At 37.6% G+C, this 16,232-nt stretch overlaps 2 protein-coding genes and 4 non-coding genes across 8 annotated transcripts in view; 3 read left to right on the top strand and 3 right to left on the bottom strand.

The window, feature by feature from the left end:
- st6gal1 (ST6 beta-galactosamide alpha-2,6-sialyltranferase 1) overlaps positions 1 to 2,460 on the bottom strand; it is a 29,681-nt gene extending 27,221 nt beyond the window's left edge. The window contains exon 1 of one of the 2 annotated variants that reach the window (XM_044222581.1): positions 1,831 to 2,460. The gene's annotated coding sequence lies outside the window, so the exon portion shown is untranslated. The remainder of the gene's footprint in view (positions 1 to 1,830) is intronic. The other variant, XM_044222578.1, reaches the window with a different exon arrangement.
- Positions 1,621 to 1,692, bottom strand: trnae-cuc. The gene has a single exon. It is a non-coding gene; the product is annotated as a tRNA-Glu (tRNA).
- trnaw-cca lies at positions 2,349 to 2,420 on the top strand. The gene has a single exon. It is a non-coding gene; the product is annotated as a tRNA-Trp (tRNA).
- A 3,048-nt stretch (positions 2,461 to 5,508) lies between the features above and the next one.
- On the bottom strand, positions 5,509 to 15,650 carry ncf1 (neutrophil cytosolic factor 1). Of its 2 annotated transcripts, none has more exons than XM_044222589.1 (12): positions 15,437 to 15,650; positions 12,595 to 12,696; positions 12,296 to 12,376; positions 12,049 to 12,124; positions 10,076 to 10,241; positions 9,859 to 9,917; positions 9,478 to 9,600; positions 8,957 to 9,064; positions 8,753 to 8,870; positions 7,758 to 7,871; positions 6,046 to 6,221; positions 5,509 to 5,866 (listed from the first exon to the last, which is right to left on the bottom strand). In XM_044222589.1, exons 2-12 carry the CDS (start codon positions 12,664 to 12,666, stop codon positions 5,703 to 5,705), a joined length of 1,257 nt encoding a protein of 418 aa, XP_044078524.1. In that variant the 5' UTR covers positions 12,667 to 12,696; positions 15,437 to 15,650; the 3' UTR covers positions 5,509 to 5,702. The 2 variants fall into 2 exon arrangements, with proteins under 2 accessions (XP_044078524.1, XP_044078525.1); XM_044222590.1 differs by lacking the exon at positions 15,437 to 15,650 and adding an exon at positions 14,503 to 14,521.
- Positions 14,573 to 14,645, top strand: trnav-cac. Its single transcript has one exon. It is a non-coding gene; the product is annotated as a tRNA-Val (tRNA).
- trnav-aac lies at positions 14,906 to 14,978 on the top strand. Its single transcript has one exon. It is a non-coding gene; the product is annotated as a tRNA-Val (tRNA).
- Positions 15,651 to 16,232: the final 582 nt, after the last annotated feature.

The following is a 16,232-nucleotide window of genomic DNA, read 5'->3' as shown; positions in this document are numbered from 1 at the left end:
TACTGCACTTGAGTAAATGTATTTAGTTACTTTCCAACACTGATAATGACCTCGAGGAACACACCTAGACATTTTTTGTGTGTGATTTTATCCAGTTGTGCATGTTGTAAAGCAGACGCTGACTGAATGCTCTCTGTATTGTTGGTTGATTTCCGATGTAACTCAACTTGTGTATAATTTATTAGAGGTTAAATACTACAATATTGCTGTTTTTGAATAGCTGTTCTACTGATTAATTGTGGATTTTTGTATATCATGTTGTGATTTTGTACGGCTGCTACCTTGGTCTCTCTTGTAAAAGAGACTTTTGATCTCAATGGGACTTCCTGGTAAAATAAAGGTAAACATCATTATTGGAACACATGGAGTCTTACAATGCACCACAGTAGGCTGCAGTACTAATAATTGATGAAAGTATCTGCTTTGTAGTTACATTTCATTAGCTGTAATTTGACTTTATATTTAATACAACCAATCACTGTGTTTTTAAAAATACTTGAACTTGTTATTGTCCTGTAGGGATTTGCCACATACACATTTTTGGTTTAAGAATTGCATTACTTTTTCCATAGTTTATTTTGAAAGGAAGGGATTATCACCTCACGTCCGGTGCTCCCCTGCTTAAATCTGTGTATCTTGACATATCTCTCTCTGCAGCAGCCTCGACACGCAATCTCTGCAGAGATGGAGGGAAGATGCAGAAACAGAAAGAGGCCAAAGGGCTTCTCTATTTTAACACCGATCTGTCCTCTGTCCTGAATTAATGATTGATTTTTGAATGCAAGCATCACTATTATCACAACTGTCACCATACTATTGGAGTATTACTGTAACATTGTTGATATTTAAATGATGATGTAATATATTTCCGTATGTAAACCATGTCTTTTTGTGTATCTCCACCTCACTTTTATTTATGTTTGATTAGACTGATGATTTAATATCGTACTGAATTGTATTATGCTCTACAGTAATGCATATGTCAAAGTATACAAGATAAGACTTTATTGATCCCCAGAGGGCAAAATCGCGTCACAGCAGTACAAGAAACAATCTACAGATATAGGACCCAGATACATTTCTGTTTAAAGTAATAAATACAATAGAATGAGATAGTCAAAAGCTATATACATCACAATATTTAGGCCATATACTTTGTGAATTGTACAAATAGCTGTGAATATTAAGTACTTAATTGAGTAAATGTATTTAATTACTTTCTACCACTGAACTTTTTTTTTGTATGTCGAAAATTACTGAAAGATTTTAATAGGCAGAGAGAGAGGGATAAAAACAGATTTAAAAAGTGTGTGAAACTGAAAGTACAGGCTAATAAACAAATACAGATCCAATACATATAATAAACATAAATTAATACAAATATTAATGTAGAAATACAGAAATAAATAAACGCAAAAGTATAGATATATGTATATGTCGAATTAATTTCTAGATTTCTATTTATTCATGCATTTAATTGTTGATTTCATATTAATTTCAGCATGTATTTAAAAATGTATTATTTTATTTCTTTATTTGTATTTGTTGTATTTATTTGTTTATTCAGATTTGTTTTTGTACTTAATTATGTTTAAGTAACGTAAACGAACAAAACACTAGTTCCCTGACCGGGAATCGAACCCGGGCCGCGGCGGTGAGAGCGCCGAATCCTAACCACTAGACCACCAGGGATCCACACGCTGGCTCTCATCATGACTCAATTTATCGTCTAATGCGGTGTAACGTAAATTATGAAATAAATTGCTCACAGAATTAATTTTATTATTGTCAACTTTTACCACTGAACATCTTACCCCATCGGTTACGTACCTATCTGACGTGTCAGCTCTCCCTCTCGCTTCAGTGGCGGTTAACTCGGTTGTTGTGTCCTGGACGTTAGTTAGCTAACGTTGACTAGCTTAACATTAATAACACAGTTATCGATAACTTGCATCACGTTATATAGCCTACAGTTTGTGCTGTCGTTAGTTGGCAGGTCAGCGATGCCGTGTTCACTATCTCTATACTTCTTCTGGACATTTAACAATTAACGCTGCAGTTAAATTAACGGTTATTTCTTTCCAAACTGTTAAGAAACTACTTTCTTCCCTTATACCGTTTGTTCATATTAGCTGGCTAACCTAGCTAAGCCTCGCTAACATTAGCTAGGGCTTAGCTTGCAAGCTATCTGCTGTTTTGTTTTGCTTTTTTCCCAATATTTTTTCATGGTTGCTGATTAATGTTTTACCGTGGAGATTTAGAAACAATATAAAAGCAAATTGAGGCACACGCGATGCTTGGGAGTGTATCCATGTTTATGTACCCACGGATCTAGAGTGGGAATGCAGGACCTCGTGGCGCAACGGTAGCGCGTCTGACTCCAGATCAGAAGGTTGCGTGTTCAAATCACGTCGGGGTCAATATTTTCACCATCGTTTAACGTTTTTTTCAGCTAATGAGTAGATATCCAGAAAATCCCAATGGCACGACTACAAATTGTATTATATAGTTGTTTCTTAAAAAAAAAAAAAAAAAAAAGAAATGTGGGAGAAGAACATATTAGAAAAATGACTTACTCATCAATAGGTATATAAATGCTGAAAGAAAGAATAAATAAATGTTGGTAATTAAGCAGGACATAAATGCCTTCAAAATATTTCAACATTTTTTTTCTGTATATGTCTACTCTTATATTTCTGTATTTCTACATTAACAGTATATTTGCCACTGTGGACAGGCGACCAACCTAGTCTCCACTCTGGGGATTATCTAATCTATATCGTGACATAATGAAATATTTGCTGGGGATATTTATTATAGAATGCAAAAGTCTGTTGGAGTGAGAAGTTATAAAGGTATAGGTGTCAGCCAAACAGAGTGAGAACTGGAACTTCGGATGATAAAATCAACTTTTTGTCCTCGGCATCCTCAGCCTCATGTGCTGCAGCTTGTTGATTTTGAGGCTTTTTAAAGACAGACCTATATTCTCTGTAACCTGCTTCTGTCCTGTTTGTCGCACAAAACCTGGAAACCTTCGTCCACTTTGCTTTTACAGAACTCGGTTTATGAAAAGATGTGGTCTGACCTAGAGCAGGAGAATATAAGTGAAAGATTTCATTTCAGAAGGGTTAGTTTGCCGTCTATGTTAATGAGTCAAAGTTCCAATAAATATTTTATAAGCAGAGATCTTTAATACAAACCCAAAGTGACCTTTTGTGTGTGCATCTTTTCAGAGCAGGAGGCACTGCTGAAACCTTTTGCAAGATTTGAGAATGATTTGAGGAAACAATCATAACTGCAGAAATTAAAACTTAATGTTTTTATTATTGTATACATGTATTAAGCAAATAAATAAAAAACAAAGCTCTACATTCTTTTTTTCCAACAAAAACCATCATAACATGGCAACCAAATAAATTCACCTTTTACTAGGAAATATAGCTTTTTCGTAGCTTCTTTTTCTTGCAGTGCGATTGTGAACACCAGCAGCTAACAGCGAGGTAGAGCTGAACGCATCAAACCGAAGCAAAAGAAGTGCTACTGGATTGGAGTAAAATCTAAGCGAGTATTGGCAATTTTGTTACAGAAGCCCAGAGCGGCTATGATGGCTAAAAATATTTTAGGCCAGTTAACTTGAGATCTCTACTTAACAAATTGTGCTCAAATTTAGGTGTGATTGTAATATTTTGAGATAAAGACTTAATGATTAAATGTTTTCTGGAGATATCAAATATTGTTTTTGAAGACCAGGACTTATTTGCTTTCTTGCTGAGAGTTAGATGAGAGGTTTGATGTCACGTTATCTTAACTTTGCATACAGACTGGAAACAGAGGGGGAAACAACTAGCCTGGCTCTATCCAACGGTAACAAAATCCACCTAATTAACATATTATATCTTGTTTGTTTAATCTGCTGAAAAAACGAAGTGTAAACCCGACAACTTGCTGTTTTATGGGGGTAACGTGGCGGACCGTTTCATGGTCTGGACCGGTAACTTTCTTGATTTTCCACTGGTTGACTAGAAGCTGCTCAGAGTCAAGAAATAGTTCAGCACGTAACCCCCTATAAAACCCTTAATTGTTGTTTTTAGACTTTGCTTTTTTGTACGAATTAAACAAACAACATATAACGTGTTAATAAAGTCACCTTTAGAGGTGTGGGTAGGTGGATTATCTTTAGACAGAGCCAGGCTAGGTGTTTGCCCCCGTTTCCACTCTTTGTGCTAAGCTAAGCTAACTGGCTGCTGGCTGTAGCTTCATATCTACCAGACAGTTGTTAGAGTGGTATTAATCTTCTCATCTAACTCTCCACCAGAAAGCAAATAAGTGCATTTCTCAAAATATCAAACCTTTGCTTTAAATGTCTCATTATATAGAGATAATGCACGCTCATACTTCATCATTAAGTTATATTGTATGAGGCCTAAACCCAATGATACTGTCACCGAAGCCATTTCTTCTCTTCAGATAATGAGCTATTTATGTCCTGATCACAAAAGGACAGTTTAAGCGTTATGAAATGATTAGTTACATTGAGTGTCATAAAATAAATATAGGCAGAAAAATCTGATAATAAAGTTAGCATCACAAGACAACTGGCCTGAGATAATGATTAGCAACCAGGGGTGCTTTGAGGGAGGAAAGTCTGGGAGTGTCAAATCAGAATCAGTTCAGTGAGTGTATCTTTAAACTTAGTTTTTGTTTGTAGAAAAATTTGACAATTTGCTCCATGTGCTTCATCCTTCATTCTGTGTCTGTCTGTCTGCTGTCTGCCACAGTGTTATTCTTGATATGACAACCAGATGGCACCAAAGTAAAGATTTTTCAAAACCTACACATAGTGGCTTAAAGGATAACACTGGTGCTATTCTATATTTTTCTTATTGTTAATACATCCCATGAAAAGACTAAAACAACACGTATTATGTGTGTATCCAAAGCCGGATATATCTTCTTCCTCTGAGCCATAGAGCTCCGTTGTGGTCCAAAAACTATTAAAACACATCAGTGAGCCACACTGTTGCACTGGGTGACATGTTCCTTCACTACCATTCGTCCTGCTGCCCCAAATACTCACTACAGCACCAAATGTGGATTAATCCGCAGCTGAAAATAGTCCCCAACAAATGCACTAGTTCCTTATGTTTGATAAAAACTACAGTGACCAGCTGTTTTAGGAAATTACTATAAACTATATGTCTGTGGGGTGTTTTTTGAAGATTAACGCCTAAGCTGACAGCCACAGAGAGGAAGTCAGAAAGTACTGCGAGGTGGACTAATATATTGTTGGTTTTGGTCTTTACATGGAATTTTTTGACAATAAAGACAATATAGACTTATTCTTTAAAGTCACAATTAAATGAAAAACACACACACATATATATATATATATATATATATATATATATATATATATATATATATATATATATATATATATATTCATTCACCTTTTGGCAAGTTCCCACACCATTGTAATATGTCAGTTAAAAAATAATAAAACATGACTTAGCCTATTTATTTTCTTAGTACTTTCTAAATTCCGTAACTTTTACTCAAATGACCTCTTGCCTTTCTCCCTCTGACTGATCTCCCATTGGTTTACACTTGTGTTTGAACCGTCTACAACAAATAAAGAAAGAAAAAAAAGCTCTCAAAAGGCTATTCTACTGAGACTTTTACGACATACGGTGAATCCAGTGCTAGCTGGTGGAGCTGGAGCGTGACTTGTGGATGCTGACTTTCTTGCGGGTTTTGTCGCTGCAGCGCTCCAGAATGAGCTCCGGACTGGGTCGGGGAGGGATGACCGGAGCCTCCTTCTTCAGCTCGCTCTCCGAACTGGAGCCAGACTGCTCGGGAATGTTTTCTGTTGGTTACAAATAACAAAATGATTAAGTCAGATATGTGTGTTCAGAGTGGTTTTATGGGTAGATTGCTGTGCCAGTGTGCAAGTATTTGTTTGCCACATTCTGCGCTAAGCTTTGTTTGATCAAACAAACTGCCCTGAGCTGTTTAAACGTGTCAGTATGAACATGTGTTCATTACCCTGGTTCTTCCTCTCCCTCAGCGGTGACTTTTCAGCGTTCCTGGAGTTCCTGTGCGGCACGGCAAGGTGGCCGCCCTTCTGCTGAAGGTATCGGCGGCTGTTCCTGCGGTAGGCGTCCTGGCTGAGCTGCTGACGAGGCTTCTTGTGGATGCTCTTTGCATTTCGGATGGTGGACCTGAGATCGGAGAAGGACACACAGAGTTGGACTGGTAAGTAGAGGTGGTGGGTGCTGATCTCACAGTAGTGGTCCCAAATCCCAGAGTTTCCTCTTAACTCTTGAGTTTCAAAATGTTAACAGTGAGATGGAAGAAAAAAAAAAAACATGCCTTTAAAATTAATCTGAAAATTAACCATTTCATCACTAGAAATAATTGTGTTTAGGCCTGCAAGTGTTTTTATTGTAAAAGGGAAGAACCAGCATGAAAGTAGCATCACATTTCTCAAGTAAGAAGATGTTAGACATGTCTGATTATGTCAGTTTGTGTATTTTTTTTAATAGTTGAAATGACAAATAAACTTTGAACTTGAACTCATGTGTACTTGGGTTATTAATTAATTACTTGGATGTTAGCAGGCTAGCATTTTAACATAAAAAATAACTAACATGCTGAACGCTACATGTGTACAAGTGTGATAACTGAACTCATGTTAAGTTTCTAAATAGTACATGCTAATTATTAGCATGATAACAGTATAAATGCTAACAGTACACTTTTACATGAGAATGTTAGAATGTTGATGATTCAATTCAAATCAATACAACTTTTTCATCCCTGCAAGATCTACTGTATACAGCAGCTTGTCTATAAGGCTATAAGCTTGTGGAATTGGTAATAAATATATTATTATTATTATTATTATTATTAATAAATATAAATATCCAAAAATATCTAAAAAAAAACGCACAAAGTAATGAAGCCGCGAGAAAGCAAAAAAACATGTTTGTGGAGCGTTTAAGCCTCAAACTCTGTGTCAAAAACCTTCCAGGGCTCTGTTTCCTGATAAAGATTGAAGTTTTGATCCTGATATTTTTACACGCATTTTGGTTGTCTGTCTGTCAGTTTGACACTTTAGGAGATAACAATAAATACCTTTTTATATGACTGGGGGCAAGAATATTAAAACAATACTATGACTCACTGTTTTTTGTTTTTTTTGTTTGTTTTTTTTTCATTTTTTAGATTTGTAAAAACTAAAAATGTGTTTTGTGCATCATAAATCCACTAGCTAACTGCTTGGAAGTGTAAATGACTTAAAAACTCATTTGGTAGAAATAATCTGTCTACAAGAACACATTTTAAAGAACCAACCAAAATAGTTAACTCAATACATGTAATATACTGTATAATATACTTGTGCTTTTGGTCAAATTACACTCAACATGTTTATCAGATGAGTGCAAACAGACCAAAACTATTACTACTTATTCTCTCGTAAAATAATCTATTTTCAAAGAGAAGTGTTAGTTTTGTCCCAGAAACAGATGAATTCATGGCAGTCAGCAGCAAAGAGGAATGAAAATCAGTGGTGCGAGAGAGTAAGAGAGAACCCACTTCTCTTTTTGTCTGAAGTGACTAAATACACCAGAGGCCACAGAGGAACTGGTTATTACAGTGAAAGAGTTATATATAAATATATATATATATATTTTAAGTTGTAACATTTGAATGATATTTTTATTTACAGTCATCCTGTGTAAACTCCAACATACCTGCGAGGTGGTGGTTTCTGTCCCTGCAGGTTCAACCTCTCGGCTTCGTATTTCTCTCTCTTGCCGGCCTTCTGCAGGAACATGGAGGGGAAATGACCGGTCTCATCTCCTTTCCTGTAAAAAAAACAACAACATTTACAACAATAAATAACAATAAAAAAATTAAGTATCCAGATTTACTAAAAAGTACAACTGAAGGATGAGTTTTAGAAAATATTAATATGAGAATCAGAATCAGAAATAACGTGATTGTACAGATGGCAGTGTAAGGCTGTTGGTCCAATACTTTGGTTCAAAGTGAAATATCTTGTCAAATATCCATGGTCCCCGGAGAATGAAGAATCAATACATACATTAATGAATAAATAAATATAAATATCCAGACAAATCCAAAAATCCCCCCCAAAAAAACACACCCAAAGTAATGAAGCCATAAGAAAGCAAAAAAAAAAAAAAAAAAAAAACCCTAAAAGACCTATCAGCATCATTATGTTAACATCCAACAGTTGTTAGCAAGCATGCAACACATGCAAAGGCGACTCTGAAAAAGGAGAAGGGTATTGGGACAAAAACTTGTTAGCAAACACTTGCTTATTATTTACACATCCAGCAGACATGGAGCAACATTATCATTCATTTGGAGTGGTGTTTGTGGCCACCCAATGACTGTAAGTCCATTATTCACTCTCTTTTAGCTCTGTTTTGGTCTCCACCAACTCCTGAGGGAAATATCTGGCTGTGTTGCTGCGTCCGAAAAACGACACTGAGAGCGGTGAGAGTGAACCAAAACAGTAAAGTTGTGGACCGGACAGATAGTCAATGAGATGAAACTCAGTATAAAACTCTGTAAAGCCGAGGGGAGCTGCAGATTCAGGTGATAATTCTCTGTAGGTTCATCACTACCAGAGACACCTTTCGCATTGTCACATCATTTTCACATTGTCATTTGAATTTTGTTATTATAAAAATATTCAATGTGTGTGTGTAGATCATACCTGACGACCCACCAGCCGTCCAGCAGCTTGTGAATGACCTCGATGGTTTCACCGAGATCCAGAGAGATCTCGTCCTCCTGCTCTGCCTTGTAGGCTTTGATGGTGACGTGCAGCTCTCCTGCAGGGACACACAACACTGTTAAAGAGACACATGGGGGAAGACTGAAAATGCATTTAGTTAAGAAAACAATGTAAACCGCCTGCCTTCATAGTTTGGTTCAGCTTCTTCGGCCTCCTCCGGTCCGTCCAGAGGCTCCAAGTAGGACGAAGGAACCCAGCCTTGTTTAGACTCACACTGGCAGAACCACCAACCTTAACATAACAGCAAGACAGCAGCTCAAACCCTGGCCTAATTTATTAAGGATTAAGGAGTATTGCGTATACCTTTCCAGATATGTTCATATTCAGCTGAGTATCTTAACTTAGAGGACACTTAGAGACAGCGACAGTAGAACACATGTAGTAGAATACAGTAGAATACACCATTAAAATGGACTGACTGACTTTTTATCTGCTTACAGTTTGACTGTCCTTCACCCATTCAACCCATGACTCCATGTTGTTTATGGCTGCATCATTCCATCAAATGGACAGATTTAATATCTTTGTAAACACTGGGGTCTCTGCTCTTCATAAAAATAAAGTTATGTGGTGTTGAACAAAGTTTGGCTGCAGAGCATGAGTTTGTAATGACCGCTGGGCTTTAATTGTTTAACTCTTCTCACCGTTCTGATTTTTCTCCACAATTTCCACCAGGTCTCCGGTGTGCAGATCGATCTCGTGTTTGGACGTCTTTTCGAAGTCTGCGACCACTCTGTAGGTGTCCAATATGATGGGACCAGAAATCTCTGAGAGGTAAAACACAATAGTCTCTTTTCATTTCAGGAAACACCTGCAACATTTACAGGAAACTGATTTGGACAATTTCAAAATTAATCCAGTAGCCTGTTCCAAAACCCGTAGCTGGAGCTAAAGTCAAGCCCTGTAGGTTACAACTGAAGTTATTAGCTTGCTGTTGCTCTATTTCCAAAAGGTTGTTAACAATCAAAGCTGTAATTTTATACATGTTGTGAATTTAGTGAAGCAGTTTGTAAAATTACTCTTACCAGATGCGTTGCCTCTGGCCAACTCCCTGGACACCACAAACGTCTCGTTTCTTTTCAGTCTAAAGAGGAAATTATCATCAATTTACAGATCTGCCATTATTTTATTTTTTTTCAGTTTGTTTGACTTATTAATTTTGAAGTGATACATCTCCCAAGTCAGTTCTACTATCAAATACATCAGCTATAAAGGAAACACAAGTGTGTGTGATATACTGACGTGTTTGGGGCAGGTGGGTTTTCGTCCTCGGGTCGGACCTTGAAGAAGGTGGTGAGTAGTTTGCAGCGGGAGATGTGTGGCGGCAGGTTGATGAGAGAGTGGCAGTACTCCGCTAAGGTGCTCTGCCTGGTTTCTGTCGACTTCTGGCTGTCCAGCCAACGTGGCGCTGAGGACACAGACACAATCACATCAGCTGGACAGCAGAGCAGTAGAGAAAAGAAGTACCCAGTAACTTATAGATGGGTTTTTTGTACATGCAGACAGGGCAGAAAGTATGTCTTTTATTTGTTCGTACAATTAAAATATCATAGTAAAAGACACGGTACAATGACGGAGCATCATTTGATATAAGTTCTCCCTAATACAAAACAGTTCTATCAACCACGGAGCCCAGGAGGTGCCGTGGATAGAAACCAAACAAATTTGTGCTCTCTTTGTGTGCACAAATTACTAATACTACTAATACTAATAGCATGTTTAATGTATTATATTATATCCTCTCCTCTTGTAGAGGGCAGCAAACACCTTTCAGTCAGCCGGTAGTTTGAAGAAGATGACAAAGTAGACATATGTGTTATGCATTTTGTTATGTTCTGTTTATGTTTTTATGAACTCAGAAATAATTTATGCTTAATACTGTATCATCAAAATGACACCTCTGTAAAAAAATAGAGAAAGTTGTTAAGTTAGGATGACAATACAATATTATAATAGTTAAATATTTTCAAGAACTGGTTGGTACCATAACTGTGCCGATTGCAAATGTATGGTCAGAAAATGTCTAGTATCTAGTACATAATTAAATGCATCCACTAATTTGTAAGCTTTGTTTAGCATTTTACTTGTTTAATCGCACAAAATTACCAATTTAGTTATTTGCAGGGGATTAATAGATGTGCTTATTACAACTAAGGGCTCAGTGGTTACTCTGCCTTGTGCTTTAAGATTTCTGGCTTTTTAAAATCTCTTTTCCAGCTTGCATGAGCTCCACTCACCTTGCGTATGTGACTTTCAAGAGGTGGAAATTTCCAGACTTGCAGTTAGGCTGCTGTTGCATCAAGATTGAGGTTTTGTCTTTGCTTCTCTTACTCTTCTTTGCAAGAACTGTTTTGTAATTAAAGTTTCACAACAGGAATGTGTGCAGTTTGAGTTCTGTTTTCATGAAAACTCGCCCTGAACTTCTGAACCAGAACAGAAAATGATCTGGTCAAAACACAGACCTGCTCAATGTTAGTGTTTCTTTTATGACACCTGGCTATAATTAAAAAGTGAAAGGAGGAAGTTAGTAAAAAGACTGAAAACAGGGGGAAACAGCTACTCCGGCTCTGTCCAAAGTTTAAAAATCCAGCTACCAACACCTCTAAAGCTCACTAATTAACATGTTGTATTGTGTTTGTCTAACCCGTACACAAACAGAAATGTAAAAATGACTAATTGTGGTTTGTTTCCGTGTTCTTTTCTAGCATGTCTGGTTTTGTCTTGTGTGGTTATAATTTCAGCTTTAACTGCTGCTCACAGCAGCAACGAAAAACCTTAGCACACTGATGTGATTTACACCTTGTTGCACTTTGCTCAGTTGCTTTAACAAATATGAAAACGAGAAGTAGATTCACCCACATGTTTTTAATGGCCACAGGTGCTTCCTGAAAGAACATTACAGCATGCAGAGGGTTTTTTTGACTGAAAATGATATGAGGTTGGTCAATTTTGCCTTCCTCTTTAAAATGCTCATCTACTTCATACTTATCTTTTAATACTAGTCATGGTGCCAGATTCGGTTTGACCTCTCCACTCTGCAGCTTGTCATAACAACTAAGTAACCAAGCTGAATCTCATCCTACAAAACCAAAATGCAGAAACGAGAGTTGAACTGCCCTGATGGCAGAAAAACAAGTGGTGACAGAATGTGACACCATTTGTACTCTTTTACATCCAGACAGCTTACATGTAGTGACAGTTATGATTGTTTTTACCTGGTAATGAAGGGATGATTCTGTCCCTCTTTTCTATTTCACCAGACTCGATGGGAAACATCTCCTTCAGCGATTTCTGTCACCAAAACATAAAACATTTCTGAGCACAGATTCAAGAACTGCATTTTATTTTGTTTTAATTCATTTGTAGAAGGTTGATTATGAATCTGGTCAGACTGATGTTGTTTCCACCGAGCTTTTATTTTGTTTCCACCGAGCTTTTATTTTGTAGTGCAGAGGAACTCACGTGCAAGGTGTGGATCTCAGGATACGTCCTGTAGATCAGCTTCTCAGAGAGGTCGCTCCATTTCACCATCAGCATGTACACCTGCACATACAGACAGTACAGACATTATATTACACTTAAACACAACAAGATCTATTATTTTCAAAGACTTGATTCAAGCTTCTCTATTTAGATTCTGAACTTTGACTCAGTACTACTGGCTATTTCAAAAATAATTTCTCTGAACTTGAATATTTTAAGAGGATGTGAAGCCTCTTTAGCAGAATTTGCGTCGGTAGAGTAAATGTGTTGAGTCTCACATAGTGCTGACTCGGGTAAAGACGTTTCTCGAAGCCCAACAGCTCCACATGCCTGACGTAGTTCCCCTCCATGTTGAGATACACCGGACCGACAGAGTCCAACTGAGATAAAAAGGAACAGGCATGAGGCTTATATAATGTGTGTGTGTGTGTGTGTGTGTGTGTGTGTGTGTAGTGCAGTATGTCATCAACATATCACAAGAGTTAGTTCCTCTTTGTGTCTTTGAAACTAATGTAACTTCATCACAGGGAAAAAGAAACAAGGAAATACTGTTGCGTTCACTCGTCAACTGTTGGAAAAATAATAATACTGTTAACATACGAATAATAATATTTAAATTTAATAATAATAGCAATAGTTGTCTGCATCAAAGTAGTAGCAGCAGCCAAAGTTGAGTAAAAAGTATGATATTTCCCTCTGAAATGTGATGAAGTAGAAGTGTAAAATAGCATAAAATAGAAATGCTCGAGTTGGGCTGCAACTAACGATTATTTTCATTATGGATTAATCTCTCAATTATTTTCTTGATTAATCGAAAATAGGGGAGGAACAACGACGGGTACACAGTGCATTTCAGTCTTGTCAATACTTGCTTGATCTCTTAATATTTCACAAAATTAAGTAATAGTTCACAAAAAAATCAAAGATTAGGGGAAAGTCCAGGTAATAAATACATTGTTTTGAATCAGAAGTTTGTTTTTTTTCTTCTTTCCTTTACCATTAATCATCTCATGACCCCTCATATTTATCCATTGGGGGGGGGTCCGACCCCTAGGTTGGGAACCACTGGACTAAACTAGCTAACTGTATATAAAGTTAAAACTCGCTCCACCTCAAACAGCTACAACAGTAAAATGCTGCTCTAACATTCACACAATCTAATAATGTCAGATAGAATCAGATGTCAGTCACAGGAGACATTTTACTGCAGAACAAGTACTTTTACTGATACTTATGTGCTTTTACTTAAGTAGGATTTTGGATGCAGAACTTTTACTTAAGTAATGAATCTGAGTACTTCTTCCACCACTCAACTGAAAAACCTCCCAGTACTCCCTTGTCAGAAGCTGTATCAGCACCAGTGGTAGTAGAACCACTAGTTGTTGTATGTTTAACTGACTCAAAAGCAGTAAACGGTCAAATTTCAAGAAATCGTTCCCCTCAAAACTGTTTCTCAATAGTCCAGGAGGGGAATCACCGTGTTGATTTCACCCAGCATGTACACACTGTGTGGGCTTTCAGAGGGGCTTTCAGCCAAACTTGTGATTTCCAAAACTTTTGCAACAGGCAAAGAGGAACAAAAACAGTCTAAAAAGAAACACAAACAAACCCACATGGGTAGACTTCCTCCATTGTAGCCACTGTGAAAAAAAGTCAGTGAGGTACGTGACTTTAGTTTACATTTAGATTTATTTTTGTTCAAATTAAATCTTAGGTGGTCACCAGCTCTGATGAATAAGAGATTTAGAAATGATAGCAGATGACATCCAGAGTCACATTACTGAGTCACTGAGGGAGCAGCTGATAACACTTATTACTACATCCAAACACACACATGAGCCTGGTGGGTGTGTTTATTTGTGTGTAGACCTTTTAAGTTCTTTGACAAAACAATCATTATCAATCGATTAATTGAGACAGTAATTATTAGCTGCAGCTCTTTTTAGTTCCATGAAAATATTGGGAAATAACAAATGACCATATAATCTTAACTCAAGATTCATTCACAAGAGTAATATTTACATCAGTGAGGTAAAAATCAAATATCTTGTTAAACATGCAGGGTCCTTAATATGAGATTAAAACACAATGTGCTAACAGCAACAAGTCTGTTCATTTATCATATTCATCTATCTGTAGCATTATATGAAATATTGTACTTTTTACTCCTCTACATCTACATTTACCTGATGGGTGTAGTTAGTTGCTCTGGAGAGTATGGAGTACATGTAAAGACAAAGTGGTACCAGTATGTCAGTTTCCGTAGTGTAGTGGTTATCACGTTCGCCTCACACGCGAAAGGTCCCCGGTTCGAAACCGGGCGGAAACATTATATATATTTTTTTTTTTCTACCCATGTTTGTTATGAACACGTCAAAGTCTGCCAGCTAACGTCCAAGTTTATTTCTTTTATGAGATTAAAATCTTTATAAATATTAGTTCCCATTGCCTCTTGTGTCAACGCAACCCGTAAATCAAGCGATTTAGTATACATAGGCTACTGTAAGTCTGAACTTTTGGTAAAGATATACTGTAATGACATGAGTGTGAAAAGGACAATTATTTGTATGTCCATGACCCCTTCACGGAGTTTCCGTAGTGTAGTGGTTATCACGTTCGCCTAACACGCGAAAGGTCCCCGGTTCGAGACCGGGCGGAAACAGCTTTTTTTTTTTTGCTTACGATTTAAGTTAATAAGTTAAATAAACTTCATACATCATTTACACGTAGCTTCCTGACTCTTTTGCGCAGATCGATTAACTGTACGTTATTGGTAATCTGTAAAAGCGGAATTTCCCATTGGTCCCCGCACGCGACATTTAGGGGGACTTTACGTGTGTTTCTGTTGTTTGGCTGCGTGTTGCAGCCGAGGGTTTGTGATAAAGAAAATAATCTCTGTAGCAAACAAAGAGTCATGATTTGCACTCATTTGTTTCACCAAGTTAATCAAACAGTCAACAGTGTTTTACCATATTTGAGTCGCACACTTAATTTGGCCGGTAGACACTACTTTCTTTATCATTTAATGTTAATTATTTTGTTTTATTTGTAGAATTATAAACTCTACTGCTCTGTTAACAAACTAAACTAACTCCAACTTCATGTTCTGTCTTTACTCACAGACTGAGAAGATGTCACAGTGATGCAGTAACTATTCTCTACGAGACAGTATCTGGTTTTCCTCTGCAAAGAAGTCGACTGGGAGTCTTTTTGGATCCAGTTCCTGGGATGTTGTTCAGGACACAAAGAGAGGGCGTGTTCTGAGGACTCTCAACAGCTTCTGTCAGCTTTGGGGTTTGGATGACAACATGGATGGCATTGATGACTATATCTATCAGCGCTCCATCCACCATGGGGTCAGGTATCAGAAAGGCGCAGTCCCGTTTCCAGAGTCGGGTTGAAATCGGTTTGGAGTTCAACGCGGCATTGGAAAGGAAGGAAAAGTTAGACGCTGTGATGCTGGAGCTTTGTGACTTTGCCAAAACGGTGACTTGACCTCGGCGTGGACAATTACATGCGATGCTATGGCCATGCGAGACACATTCATGGGGGTTGAGAGTTGCAGGAGGCAGGGTTGTGACAGGCACACTGACCGTTTGGCTGCCTGTGGTCAAACTCTGCCACAATGTCTCCAAAACCTTCTCTGAACTGGTATTAAGGGAGGAGCTGTTTATTATTATTATTATTTTTTAACTTGGCCAGATGCTTCACACGCAGTATCTGGAAATATGTTGGCATACGGTAGGATGAAGGAGGCTGTTGGGGTCAGTGCACCCCCCCCTGTACCATGTTAGCATGGTCGCGGGGCAGCTCTCATGGGTTCTGTCCACCGGCTTTGGTCCAGGACTTGAATTAGAGGAAGTTAATCTTCATTATCTCCTGTGCACAGCAAAACACAATGCATATTATATAATCA

This window comes from Siniperca chuatsi, linkage group LG14 (assembly GCF_020085105.1).
Source record: "Siniperca chuatsi isolate FFG_IHB_CAS linkage group LG14, ASM2008510v1, whole genome shotgun sequence".
Taxonomy (NCBI): domain Eukaryota; kingdom Metazoa; phylum Chordata; class Actinopteri; order Centrarchiformes; family Sinipercidae; genus Siniperca; species Siniperca chuatsi.
This window is presented reverse-complemented; position numbering and strand designations above follow the sequence as displayed.

What these genes read in the sequence shown, in the direction of transcription:
- ncf1 (XM_044222589.1), bottom strand. Translation starts at nt 12,666, where the DNA reads ATGGAGGGGAACTACGTCAGGCATGTGGAGCTGTTGGGCTTCGAGAAA. An exon ending in GGCCAGAGGCAACGCATCTG is followed by an intron (nt 9,601 to 9,858) that starts GTAAGAGTAATT and finishes TTTACCTCTCAG; the next exon opens with AGATTTCTGGTCCCATCATA. An exon ending in TGTGGAGAAAAATCAGAACG is followed by an intron (nt 9,065 to 9,477) that starts GTGAGAAGAGTT and finishes TGTTATGTTAAG; the next exon opens with GTTGGTGGTTCTGCCAGTGT.